Source organism: Sceloporus undulatus, chromosome 1, assembly GCF_019175285.1.
Source record: "Sceloporus undulatus isolate JIND9_A2432 ecotype Alabama chromosome 1, SceUnd_v1.1, whole genome shotgun sequence".
Lineage (NCBI taxonomy): Eukaryota > Metazoa > Chordata > Lepidosauria > Squamata > Phrynosomatidae > Sceloporus > Sceloporus undulatus.
In genome coordinates, this window is record NC_056522.1 from 31,349,578 (window position 1) to 31,364,107 (window position 14,530).

The 14,530-nt window shown below is 39.6% G+C and overlaps 1 protein-coding gene across 4 annotated transcripts in view; it reads right to left on the reverse strand.

The window, feature by feature from the left end:
• The window catches only part of MTA3 (metastasis associated 1 family member 3), a 166,244-nt gene that overhangs the window by 10,010 nt on the left and 141,704 nt on the right, over window positions 1–14,530 (reverse strand). For 2 of the 4 annotated variants that reach the window (XM_042442507.1, XM_042442524.1), the window contains one exon: window positions 10,654–10,681. The exons of the other annotated variants lie outside the window; for them this stretch is intronic. In XM_042442507.1, coding sequence (XP_042298441.1) covers window positions 10,654–10,681 — 28 coding nt within the window. Of the gene's footprint in view, window positions 1–10,653; window positions 10,682–14,530 lie in introns of those variants that run through there. 4 annotated transcript variants of the gene reach the window in all.

Genomic DNA, 14,530 nt, shown 5'->3' on the forward strand with positions numbered 1-14,530 from the left:
TTGGATTTTGGAATACCTGTATTTGCATACAAATGATATATATCTTGGAGTTGAGACTCAAGTCTAAACACAGAATTCATTTATGATATTCAAGAAGTGTGTACACCTTATACACATAGTCTGAAAGTAATTTTATACAATAGTTTAACTAATCTTGTTCATGAAACAAAGTTTGTGTACAGAAAACAAAGTTGTCACTATCCCAGCCATCCATGAAACAAGTTTGGGTTTTTGGAATATTTCAGATTTTGGAATTCCAGATAAGAAAGACTCAACCAGTATACACTTTTTAAAAGGAGCATCTTTAACTCAAGAGTGCATTTCACCAGTTATGGCCAATGCAGCAGCTATGATCTCTCCTAGACATGTACAACCTGGGCATTATAATTCATCGAGTGGTAGCAAGTCTAATTTAGACTGCCTGGAGTCAGACTACTCCTGGAGAGCCAGACATAAATTCCAGACTCAGCCAGGAAGTTCCTGTGAGTCCATCACTATCCTTCAGAATATCCTCCTCATTATTAAACTATGTATGTGTATGTGGGATGTGTGTGCGCCACCATGTTCCATTCTTTAACCCGGGCTGTTTCTTATCTATATGAAGTCACTGGAAGAAGCCACCAGAAAATTTGGTGTCACCACCATGCTGATCTGCTTCTCCCTGTCATTGGAGTCAAGGCAGGTATTAGACCCATAGCTGCAGGTGGGCCAATAAACTGAAATTCAATCCTGAAAAGGTGGAAGTTCTGTGGACTGGTGATTCCCAGTTATGATATTTGAGTAAATGACCTGCTATGGATAACAGTGAACTACAATGAGATACAATCCCTCTAGCCTCTAAAGATGTCAAAAGAGACCAAAAATGGACTATGTGAGCACTGGGGAAAAGAAGCAGAGCTGGGACAGAAAGGAGGCAAGCTTCTGAGAAGGCTGCTTTTCCCTGTGCTACATCCATCCATCCAGTCCACTAATATTTTTTGTTCATAGTTGTAAACAGGAGTTTTATAACCAAAGAAGATATAGGATAGAAAGGGTAAAAAAACCTACATCTACGAGTGAAATAATACCATACCATATACCATACCACAAAAGAAACATGAACTATGAACACAAATAAACTATGAAGCATATCACAAATAAGATTATTTATGCATAAGACTATGATGCAAATTATTATTATTGCTGCTGTTGACCAGATTTTTAATCCCTGCCAAGGAAAAACATGCACACACCAACACCACTATGCACCATGAGGATAGTGTCCTTAGGGCAAGGAGCGTTGTTGGCTTTGCACCACATATAATATTTTGTGTCAAAGCCAAAAACATCAATGTTGGTCTTACCAGACCAAAGAAACTTTTCCACATGGAAACTAGAAATACTAAATTCTCCTTTTTGTAGATGATTCCGATTTCTTATGCTCATCTAAGTTTACATAAGATTGTTGGAACAGTTTAGTTTCTACTGTTGAAATGAGTTCCTTTCTATTAACTACCAAAAAACAAAAATTATGATATTTGGCAAATCTAAACAACAACAGCAGCAGCAATTATTATCATCATCATCATCATCATCATCATCATCATCATCATCATCATCATCATTATTATTATTATCATCTATATCCCACCTCTCCCTACGGATTGAAAAAGTTACTTGGTCAATTGCCATAAATACACTTGAGCAAATATCTTTCTTTAAGTACCTTGGGGTAGTTTTTCAGTGGACTGGTGAATGGTCCAAAAAAGTTCTGTTAGCCACTAGAAAATTGTTGTTGTTATGTGTGCCTTTATTGTGCTCCTAAAGTAAACCTACCACAGGGGTTTCTTGGAAAGAGGGGGTTTGCCATTGCTTGAGAGAGTGCAATTTGCCCAAGGTCACCCAGTGGGTTTTATGGCTGAGCTGGAGATGGGAACCATGGTCTCCAGAGTCCTAGTCCAACACTAACACCACTACTCCACACTGGCTTGCCACTAAACCTTAAATAGACTATTAGTTTTATTGCACAAAAAAATTCAAACCATTTCAGAACTGTGTAGGATTAGAGTTATCCCAAAACTTCTATATAGGGCTTCTGTTTGGGCCGTGGCTAATCTAGACTCATTGGAAAGAGTAATTCTTGTATCCACCTAATTAGAATTAGTTCATGCAGAACTGTGTTGAATGACTATCAATGCTGAAAGCTTTAGATTAAGTCTGCTTTTTTATTGGAGGGGGGCAGGTGGCTAAAATTTATTTTTAAGCAGGATTCAGAATTTTTCTTGTTGGTATACAAAGACATGGGCCAAAAATCATGCCAGAAAAAAAATACAGCTTGCTACCATGAATTTGAGATTTTCTATTAGCTCAAGGACATGATAGAGCTAAACTAATCTTATTGCTGAGGCTCAAGGATATAGAGCTGCATTCTCAGACAGCTGGGATTAAGGCTGCATCTGTGTTGCAGAATTAATGCAGTTTGACATGACTTTAACTGCCGTGGCTCTATGCTATGGAATTCTGGGATTTGTAGTTTTGTGAGATGTTTAGCTTTCTCCATTAGAGAGCTCCTGCTACCACAACAAACTATATCTGCAGTGTGGTAGCAGCTTAAAACTTGTCAATCTAGTAGTTTGTATGCCTCTTTCATTGCTATATTTATCACTTCCAAGGTGCCTGTTGGATTTGCCAAATATCAAGATGAGAATAACATTTACTCAGGCAAGATTAAATGTTCTCCCTTTGACAAAAGAAGACAGCTGAGTGGGATAGCATATGCAGCTGTGATTCTCTATCTGTTGAAGATATTACTTACATGTTCTGAGATTGTTCCAGCTAAAGTTATCATAGAAATACATCCACTGTTAAAATCAATGATGGGAAGGTCATATTCTCTGATACTTTACTTTCTGCTGCCTAATGCTGGTAAATATGTATCTTTCAGAACATCCACATTTCGTGTCAGTGCTTTGGAGATGTGTAATGCAAAGCTTAAATGCTGTATAGAAAATTACCCACAATCTGATGATCCATGAGAAGAGGTTTAGAGTTTAAAATTCTATTATGTTGTAATGCAGTGGTTCTTAATATGTAGTCTGCATACCCCAGGGTCTGTGATGTCCTCACAGGGCATCCATGAAGATTTGAAGGCTGCTCAGCCCACTGACTTCTCTCAGTGGAGCAACCATATGACAGGAACCAAGCCAAAGTCTGGCTGGCTGGTTGGATGGCCCAATGCATTTCCTTTCAATCCACTCCAGCCAAAAGCTGGCAGGAAGAAGTTGGAGAAAAGTCTTTCCTCCCTATCAGCCTCCTCTGAGGGTAGATTGATGGGTTAGTGTAATTGTTCAGTGTAATAATAATAGTAGTAATAATAATAATAATAATAATAATAATAATAATAATTTATCATCATCATCAACATCATCATCAGGGTTTTATATCTTGAGTTAAGTCTTGGGATCAACAAAAGATATTTACAAAAGATTCCTGATAAACGAAAGGTTAAGAAACACTGCTGTAATTAATTATTTCTAGAGTTTTAACTGTGTATAATGGCAAATTGCAAAAATATAATAAACATCTGCTCTGTTTTTCCCACAGGCTTTTTGTGTCTCCCATGTGACTTTTTAAAGAAAAAATCAAAAAGCCTTTAATATCAGTTTGTTTCAGCAATAGCTTTCTTCTCATTAGTCTTCCACAAAGCCATGCATGGTGGAGCATCCACATGATAGTTATCCCATGGATGGTTTCTCCTTTTTCAACTGCAGATCTCTCCAGTTCCTTCAGAGCTACCATTGCCTTCTTAAGGGCAAAAGAGATCAGTGGAAGGCACAGCTTGAAGCCCTGCCCTCTTCTGAATCCTCAGCAACTGCACGCTGTGGCTCCAATCCACCCTGAAGCTGCCCCCCAAAAGGGTGACAAATAGCCGCTCCTTTTTTCAGGCAGCAAAAAGCCAGCTTTTCTGCCCATGCCATGGCTTGGAAACCATCTTCATGATGTTCCAGCAGCATGTGGCATGTAAACGTAACACTGCCCCAATGTAAATGACCAAGCAGCTTCCAGGCAGCTTGGAAGCATGTGACATGTAAACTGTCTTGTCCAGGTGGTTGCCAAGGCCAACTATGTATTGGCAATGGTGCCCTGTCCTCCTTAAATCTACCACTGCCGCCCTGCCAGCCACAAAAGGAGCTCCCTGGCAGAAGAACCTTTTTGGTGACATCACTTCTGGTGAGGTCAGAGTAGGGTGCCCAGTCATGTGATCAATTAGTAGGGATTACCCCATGCTCATGTGGCTGGGCACCCCGTTCTGACACCAAGCAAGTGACATGCTGACAGTAAGGTTCTGCAAGGAGGGTGTTTGCCAGGGAAGTTGCCATCAACAGTGGACCTGAGGAGACAGGAATCTTCCTTCCCTCCTTCCTTCCTTGCAACAAGTGACAAGGCTCAGAGCAACTGGCACTGGCCCTTTGTTTATAAAATGACAGTGTTTGCTAGCCAGATCCAGCTGTCCACACTCAGCAACAGCCAACAAAATGCCACATCCAAAAGTATTGGATTCACCACTGAACTGGCCTTGATTTGTGTTAACAGACTGTAGCAGATATAGAGTGGGTCTGGCATTTTTGGCCACTAAGTTAATGACTACTTTCCTAGCAAAGAAGTATATCCATTTGTTGTTGTTATCTGCCCTCAAGTCTATCTCAACACATGGCAACCCTATGGATGAGACATCTCCAAGACCCCCTATTCTCCACTGCTCTGCTTAATTCCTGCAAGCCCAAACCTGTGTCCTCTTTAATGGAGTCCATCTATCTAGCATGCAGCCTTCCTTAATTTCTGCTTCCCTTCACCTTTCTTAGCATTATTATTTTTTCCAATAAGTCCCTTCACATGATGTGCCCAAAGTATGACAGCCTCAGTTTTGTCAACTTGGCTTCCAGGGATATTTCCGGCTTGATCTGCTTTGTTCTTTTTGCTGTCTACAGGATCCTCAACATTCTTCTCCAGCATCACATCTCAAATGCATTGATTTTCTTCCTATCTTGTTTCTTAACTGTTCAGCTCTCACATCCATTCTTGGGTAATAGGGAATATGATGGCTTGTATGATTCTGACTTTTGTGCTGAGTTGTATATCTTTGCAATTTAGAATCTTTCCTAGTTCTTTCATAACCACCCTTCCCCATTCCTCTTCTGATCTCCTGGCTGCAGTCCCTCTCCCTATCAATGTTTGATCCCAGGCATGAGAATTCTTTTACTATTTCTGTTTCCTCATTTTCTAGGTTGAATTTGTGGAGATTCTCCGTGGTCATTCTTTTTGTTTTCTTTATGTTCAACATTAAGCCTGCCTTTGCACTTTCTTTCTTGTGCTTCCTTAATAGGCGTTCCAGGTCTGTGAGGTTTTTCTCCTAGTACTATGGTGTCATCTGCGTATCTTAGATTGTTGATATTCCTTCCCCCTACTTCTGTGTCCAGGCCTGCTTTTCTTGTAATATGTTCTACATACAAGTTGAACAAGTAGGGTGAAAGGATGCAGCCTTGCCTGACCTCTTTGCCAATTGAGAACCATTCTGTTTCTCCGTGTTCTGTTCTGACAGTAGCCTCTTCTCTTGAGTACAGATTCCTCATCAGGACTATCAGATGTGTTGGCACTGCCATGTCTTTAAGGGCATTTCATAGCCTTTCATGATCTGTGCAGTCGAAGGCTTTGCTATAGTCTATAACACACATGCTGATTTTATTTTTTATTATTTTTTTTAAATTCTCTAGTGCACTTTGTTATCTATCATATGTTTGCAGTGTGGTCCCTAGTGCCTCTTCCTTTCCTGAACCCCGCTTAGACCTCTGGGATTTCTTTCTCCATGTATGAATCATAGAATCATAGAATTGTAGAGTTAGAAGAGACCACAAGAGCCATCCAGTCCAACCCCCTGCCATGAAAGAAATCCAAATTAAAGCATTCCCGACAGATGGCCATCCAGCCTCTGCTTAAAGACCTCCAAAAAAGGAGACTCCACTACACTCCGAGGGAGTTTGTTCCCCTGTCGAACAGCCCTTACTGTCAGGAAGTTTCTCCTAATGTTGAGGTGGAATCTCTTTTTTCTGCAGCTTGGATCCATTGTTCCTGGTCCTGTTCTCTGGAGCAGCAGAAAACAAGCTTGTTCCCTCCTCAATGTGATACTCCTTCAAATATTTAAACAAGGCTATCATATCACCTCTTAATCTTCTTTTCTCCAGGCTAAACATACCCAGCTCCCTAAGTTGTTCCTCATAGGGCATGGTTTCCAGACCCTTCACCATTTTAGTCACCCTCCTTTTGACACGCTCCAGTTTCTCAATGTCCTTTTCTAATTGTGGTGCCCAGAACTGGACACAATATTAATAATAATAATAATAATAATAATAATAATAATAATAAATTTTTATTTATATACCGCCTTTCCAGAGATCAAGGCGGTTTCACAACACAATACATATAACAATAAAAACAATTAAAAACATCATAAAAGCAAATCATACAGTAAACAGTCTCATGCTAGCTCAACAATGCTGCTGAGAGGAGAGAGGAAGGGAGTACATCAGGGGTCATCAGGGGTCAGGGTATGCCTGCTGGAATAGATGTGTTTTTAACCCCTTTTTAAATTGTTCCAGCGAGGCGGCCGAGTGGAGCTCGTCGGGAAGCGAGTTCTAGAGCTTGGGGGCCGAGTTAGAAAAGGCCCTCTGCATGGTGGTGACCCATATTCCAGGTGGGGCCTGACCAAAGCAGAATACTGTGGCACTATTACTTCTCTTGATCTAGACACTATACTTTTATTGATGCAGCGTAAAATTGCATTGGCCTTTTTAGCTGCCGCATCGCACTGTTCACTCATGTTCAACTTGTGGTCTACTTGGACTCCCAGATCCCTTTCACATGTAGTCTCATTCAGCCAGGTGTCCCCCATCCTATATCTGTGCATTTTATTTTTCTGCCCTAGCTGAAGGGCAGAAAAATGCCCTGGTTGAAGTCTATGTTGCAGAATTTTGAGCATAATTTTGCTTGTGTGGGAGATCAGTGCTATGGTCCTACAGCTGCTGCAGTCTTTTGTATCTCCTTTTTTGTGGATGGAGATCCTTTCTTTATGCCACTATAATAACCCATTTGGAGAGATGAACTAGTGAAAAGATAAGTTTATTTCTTGCTCCCTATTGCCTGCTGTGTAAAATGCAGGGGGGAGTGAACCAAAAAAAAGTGAACAACTTGGTAATACTCTCAAATACCTAAAAGAACAAAACCATTATTCTTTCAGTTGTGAAATTCTAGGGCAGGAATGTGCATTAAATAATCCCAACATTAGATCAAGTGCCAGAAGCACATTTTCCCACAGTATTTTTTTTAATGTAACATTAATTCAAATAAACTAGCTTTCACTCAAACATTGCATAGATTTTTTAAAGAGAGAGACACAATACAGGCTTGAAATGTTCTATTCAATTGTGTCAACTCATTATCACCTCAAACCAGTGGCGTCTCAGGCTCTGGTGTCACCTGGTTTGGAGGTAGGGCTTCTGACCCAGAAGAGGTAGGGTTCCATGAGGAGGTATGTCCCGCCCTTCCTTGTTGCAGCTTGGTTTTCCATGGGAGAAATGGGCCGCGAGAAGGAGCTGGGCCAGCCTCGCTCAGTTCCCCCCCCTCTCCTTGCCATGACCCAGTTCTCCCCTGGAGGAAAAATGAGCCATGGCAAGGAGAGACGAAGGAGGCATGTGCATGTTCAGTCAGGGGAGAACCGGGCTGTGGCAAGGAGGAGTAGGGCATGCATGCTTATTCAGCCCAACTTCTTGCCATGGCCCGGTTCTCCCAATGCAAACTGAGCTGTGACAAGGAGCTGAGCCAAGCAGGCATGCCTCCCTATCCCTCCCTGATGTGACAAGGAGGTGCAGGGGAGTGTGCACACTTGTCCCAGTTCCTTGCTGTGGCCTGGTTCTCCAAAGGAAAACTGAGCCACAGCAAGTGGTGGGGGAAGCAACAGGGCATCATCCCTCTATCTGAGGTGTTAACCAATGCAGTCTGCACCCCCCCCCCCCCCCCCCCCGCACTCTGCCAGTGACACTATTGGATCAGACACTGCTGGTGGTATACACATCTATCTTGAAATCTCCCTCACAACCACTCCCATCTGCTTCTGAACAGATAGGCAGGGGCACAAATAATGCAGGAGAAAACAAAGAAGGGGAAAGATTGTACAAATAGGGGTCAATTTGCATGGTACTGGAATCACTCTGTCTCTCTCCCACAGAAAATAGTTTTTCTTCCTTCTCTTAAGCCCCCTCGATGTTCTGATCTACAGTTTCTTCCATTGGCCATGCTGGCTAGTTCATCAGGGAGATGAAGTCCAAAGCAACTGGAGAACCAAAGTTTTTCTGCCCTAGTTTCATAAAGTAAAACTGTAGACAAACTTTTTACTGTATCTTGATTAAAACTGGCAGTGTCAGCAGAGAAAAATGGTTTTGAGGATCCAGTCCACCTTGTATATTTACATTTTTTATTCCATATCCGAAATGCTTAAAAATCCTGATGCAGCTCTCTTTTATTAGTTCAGGGGCAGAGGAGGCTCATGAATCTTTCTTCCTGCCCTATAGCTATTCAGTGGTCCCTCTGAAGGTAATAGAGCATGTTATTAATGGTATAATATCATGGCATTTTAGCCCTGCTCATTTGCTACACACCCTGAAGGCAGATAGCAATAGTGGGATCCCCTCTTTATCTCAGACTAGTCCCAGACAGTTCTCTGTTTTTTCTGTGATGACTCCCATCCATCTGATACCTATCAAACATAACTAGGCATAACTGGGATGTCAATGGTTTAGGATATGTTTTGCTGTCTAAATACATACACATTCATAAATATATAAAGTAACATAGTTTTTTGTGGGTTTTTCTGTCTATGTGGCCATGTTCCAGAAAAGTTTCTTCCTGACATTTTGCCAGCATCTGAGATGCCAGCCACAGATGCTGGCGAAACGTCAGGAAGAAACTTTTCTGGAACATGGCCACATAGCCCAAAAACCCCACAAAATCTATGGATGCCGGCCATGAAAGCCTTCGACTTTACATATAAAGTAACAAATAGGAAAGACAACTAGAAGATTAAGCATAACTATTCAATAAGACAGAAAGAAAGTTTTTTAAAAAGAATAACTCAAGTAGACCAAATCAGATGACAGTCAACAACCAACTACCCTCCATCAGAATTTTTTCATGTTCTCCTATAAACACAGAAAAATCTAGCAATAAAATGAAGAGATGCAGGAGATAATTCACTATATAACGTCTACAAGTTCACACGATTCTGCTTCATAAGCACTGAGATTGAAGAGTGTTGGTGAAATTTGTAATCGAGATTGCACAATACAGCTGTCAATATGCCAATCCAGCTCCCTTCTCACCCTCTGCATCACACCAGTTTGGAGTTTGCCTTAAATGACCATTTTAAAAATATGCATAGTCATGCATTTCCATGGTTATTTTTAAAATCCCAGTCTCAGGATCACCCAGAAGCACTGTGGCCCATGGACCAATCTGATCAAATCTAGAGTTAATTGGCCCCAATAGTCCAGTTTGGTTCATGATTTAAGATTTTGCTTATACAGCCTTAACCTCAGTGTCTAACTCTATTAGAGTGCAAAGGATCTTGCAGCCCCTTTGAGACTAACAGAGAGAAAGAAGCTGGTAGCATGAGCCTTCATAGGCTTGAGTCTGCTGCCTCAAATGCATTAAGTCTACAAATGCTCAAATCTACAAATGCTCATGTTACTAGTTTCTTTCTTTCAGTTAGTTTCAAAGGTGCTACAAGATCCCTTTGCACACTGATTTTCCAGAGCAGCAATGTTATGTCTCTGAATTCAGTTTGTTTAGATTTTCTGTGACAGATATGACATAGGTTCTTGCTCTCTTACAACATTTTTGTGTTTGTCTGAAGCTTTTATCAGATTATTTTCACTTTAAAGTTGTTGTTTTTTTGACTGCAACCTGGCAGCAAAACAAAGGAATTCTAACTCCCCACCCTAGCCTTAGTACATTCCCAGTAGCCACAGCCTCTGCTTCCCAAAATACTATGCTTGCCTAACATGGATAGGTTCAACTGAAAATTACCTCATTATTATTATTATCCCTACAAGCCATGTCAATAAATACAAGCTTGAGGATTCATCACATACAAGTGATGTGCCGTGGATTGACAGGTAGCCCCTGTAAATTAAGCTTTATTCCCAGGTAAGTATGTACAGAATTACAGTCTTGAAAAGCTGATCTAAAGCAAAAGAGAGGGAATTGTCAAAACTGTTGCTTAGATTTCACAAGCTCTGACCCATTAAATCTCTTATTTCTTGGAATAATTGCTAAATTACTTCCAATATCTTTCCTTTTTTCCACTTGTTAGATTAAAAGAGCAGCATTAAGTGGGGCTTAAAGGGGAAAAATAAGTAGCATGAAGCAATATTATATACCCGAGAAGCCAATTATAAAGGAATGAAATACAAGAGAAATATAAATGGTTCCTGCAACACTGTGATACCAATGTGTGGTCCATCTTAAGAGAATTGCTATCATCAAAAGGTAAGCCATGAAGACTTATTAAATGAAAGACCATGTTGCGGTTTCAGTGAATATGCTCCCAGTGGAGTTGACACTTACCATGAGAAGGTTTCTAACTGCTTCCGCACTGAAATGAAACAAGCATTGAGTCATTCAAGAGTCTTTCTATGGACAAATATTCTTATTGGCCCACTGAAGGAAAGTCTACAGAAACAACTGCTGGCTTTACACACCTTATTCCCATGTAGATTAAAACTGTATTGTTTTATAGAACAATGCATCTAAAAAATAAATGTGACATCAAAAATAGTTCAGTTGTCAAGGCGGGGGGAAATTGTTCATGCATTGATTTGTTTTCTTTTACATGTGCTTACGCCAATACAACCAATAATTTTTAAAATATATCAATAGAAGGATCAACAAGTGCTTAACAATTTATGGATATATATAATTCCATGAGTGGATATGACATAGCTGGGGGAAAGGGAATGACAAACTTTTTTCATTGCACACTGCATTATGCTTGCATTCTGTACATAAACATCCCTTCCTCCTCCCCACAGAAAACCATTTTATGAAACATTCAAATATATGTCAGAATTATTTTGCACCCCGTCTAAATGATGGACATATTTTCAGCAATGCTTTGGCCAATGAAGATTTTTATTGCCTCGGCTTCTATCAGACAAGTTTCCTGTCTTCTCATTTCTTCTCATCCTCATACGGAATTAAAGATAAGAAAATATAGGAAAGGAGGAAAAGATAGATAGACAGGTAGATAGACAGATATATGATATCTGCAGAGTTTGCTTAGTAACAGAAGTGTTCATTTTTCAATATCAGGAGACCACTGTGTGAAGCTTGCAAACAAGTAGGAAACTGAGATTATGAAGAGGGTAATCTTTTGGACATCCTTGCATACAGTTTTGGGAACTTATTACTGTATGCACATTAGATCAAACTCTTTGTAGCTTTACATGTTTGGGAAAATATCACACCATGTAAAGTTTCACATGTTTGGAAATATATCCCAACATATAAACTCATCAGACATTATTCTCTATCAGCTACTTAGTCTGAATCCACACTACAGAAATAATCCAGTGTGACACCATTTTTACTGCCATGGCTCAAGGCTATATAATTCTGGGAACTGTAGTTTATTGTGGCACCAAAGCTGCTCTTACGGGTGAGTTACAGATAAGTAAATTTAGTAACTCTTTTATAATCATGATTCCTACTTAGTATACTTAAGCACTGTACACTTAACTAAACAGAATACTTAACTAAACAGAACATTGGCCACCATCTTCACTTTTTATTGATTCAGTTAACAGATATTACAGTCAAATGTCATACAAATCAAATATGGTAGCATCAATAATGTCTACAAATATAATCTGTGGACAAGATGCAATGATGGAATCTCATTAGCTTCAATAACAGAGGATTTTGTACTGATCTGATCTCTATTATTTCCTATTTTCTATGTGCTGGTCTAATAACTATAATAATAAACTTCAAAAAGAAAGATATATTTGTGTTCAGATCATCTTCTGTGCCTATAAATGGAATCCTGGTTTACCTCTCAATTCAGTATGAAAAAACATCTTAGAAAGCTAGATTTTTTGAAAAAGAATAGAATTTGAGATGTTCAAAACATCTAGCAAATAACATTCTTTGTTTGTGTTTGTTTTCCTAGCAGCATAATATATGAGTGTTCGTGTGCATGTATTTAAAAAAAGAATAATGCTGTTAAAATTATCACTTTTGTTATTTTTATTTCTGGATTGGGGGAATTGTGAAATAATGAATAGTGAAATAATCCCCTGTTAAGATCTGTGTTTCAGATAACTAACTGTGAAACTAAACTTGGCATTAACAGTAACCAAAGTCAGCTGCTCTCTCAACTCTTGGTGATTCCTGGCTGTGGCTTCTCAGATTGAATCTATTCCTATGGTATATGGTCTTTCTCTTTTTCCACTGCCCTCAACTTTACAAAGCATTATTGTCTTTTCTAGTGAGTCCTTTCTTCTCAAGATGTGGCAAAACTATGGCCTGAGACAGAAGGCCAGGAAACGCTGTCATGGGGCAGATAGTAGGGTTAGGGAGCATGCAGCAACTGCATGCTCCCTAACCCTACTACGTGTGGCCGCTGCCATGATAACGCAGCCCCGCTCACACGGGGAGCATATCCATGACATGTCCTGTGCGATGCATCCAAACAGTGTGTCACACAGGACATATCACCATGCCACAGGAGGGTGTTTATGGCGCATTACAAACGGCATGGAGAGGAGCTCCGTTTCAGAGCTACTTTTTGTGCCAACGATGTAAAGGAGAAAGAGGTCCCCCCTTTCTTCTGCCCCTCAGCTCTGTAGTGCCAAGGTATCCGGGGGCATGAAGCCCCAAGGACACCCCTTTTCTGGGCCATGGAGAAGCAGCATTTTGCCACTTCTTCATGGCCTGGAAAAATGCCAGATTGGGGCCACAGGGCTGCCAGTGAGGCTGCCCTGGCCCCAATCCAGTGTGCTTGTCTGTACAGCCCCTATGACAACCTCAGTTTACCAGTAGTCATCTTTGCTTGTATGGAGAGTTTGGGCTTGATTTGCTACAAGACCCATTCATTTGTCTTTTTAGAGGTCCCCAGTATCTATTGAATTCTTTTTCCAACACCACAGTTCAAATGAGTTTTTTTTTTTCCTATCAGTTTTCTTCACTCTCCAACTTTCACATTCTTACATAGGAATGGGAAATACTTTGTCATCAACAATCTTAACTTTAGTATTTAATTATGTTAAATTCACAGAATTCAATTTTTAAATGATAAAATTGAGGTATCTTTCCTAATGTTTGAATAAGATTTTTTTTTCTCCTCCTGCAAATGACTCAGGTCATTTCTACTTCATTTGGAGAATTTTTGAAATCTAAATCAGTTTTTGATATGTAAGCTAATACCATACCTGATGTTATGAAAATATTTTCATTGACATCTGCTTTTCTATTGATTCTAGCTTTGTGCATATGAGGTGGGGTGCCTTCCTAGGTGACATTTTCTTGATTTAGCAAACTATTTAGGGTCATGTTCAATGTAAACCTATAAAGTCATCCCTCAGTATCCACGGATTCTATCACCCATAGCTTGGAGATATATATGTGTGTGTGTGTGTGTGTGTGTGTGTGTGTGTGTGTATGTGTATATATATATATATATATATATATATATATATATATATATCCAAAAAGCCAACCATGATTTTGCCATTTTATGTAAGGGACATAATTTAAATCCATTGTACATAGTAGGACTTGAGCATTCATGGATTTTGGTATTCATGGGGATCCTGGAACCAGCCCCCAGTGGATACCAAGGGACTACTACTTATGTCAATTCATAAGTAATTCCCATTTCACATAATATGCTTTAATCATATGTAGACAGGTAGAAGATTGTAACCTAAATTGTGTTTAGCTTATGGTCTGAATTAAATGGGCATATCTATGAGTAGTTGGTGATAAGGAACCTTAAAGAAGTTTGTTTAAGCAGAGAGCTGTTAGTCCATTCCAGTCATACTATTCTCTATTTATTATATTTATTCTGTATGCATGGTATTTATTTTAGATGTACAGATTACTAAAATATTTAAAGGTATTACATGATTCAATCATCCAACCAGTGTCATTATTCATTTACTTTGCAGGCTACAGTTCATGCATTATGGAGCTTAAACAAAGTCAAGCTGTCATTCTGAGTCATATAGCTCCTGAAGTCCTGGCAAATGCTATATGAATTTTCTATATTCTTTAGTTATGTAAAAACCGAGAGTGGCAATTTAGCACAATGAAGCCAGTTTTAAAAATATAGTCATTTCTTGCATTAAGCTAAAAAAAGAAACTTACAATAGAACCTATATTACAGCTATTTCATGTGAGGGCAGAAAGCCTAAAATGAGCCTTTACACTATACCTGAAGTAG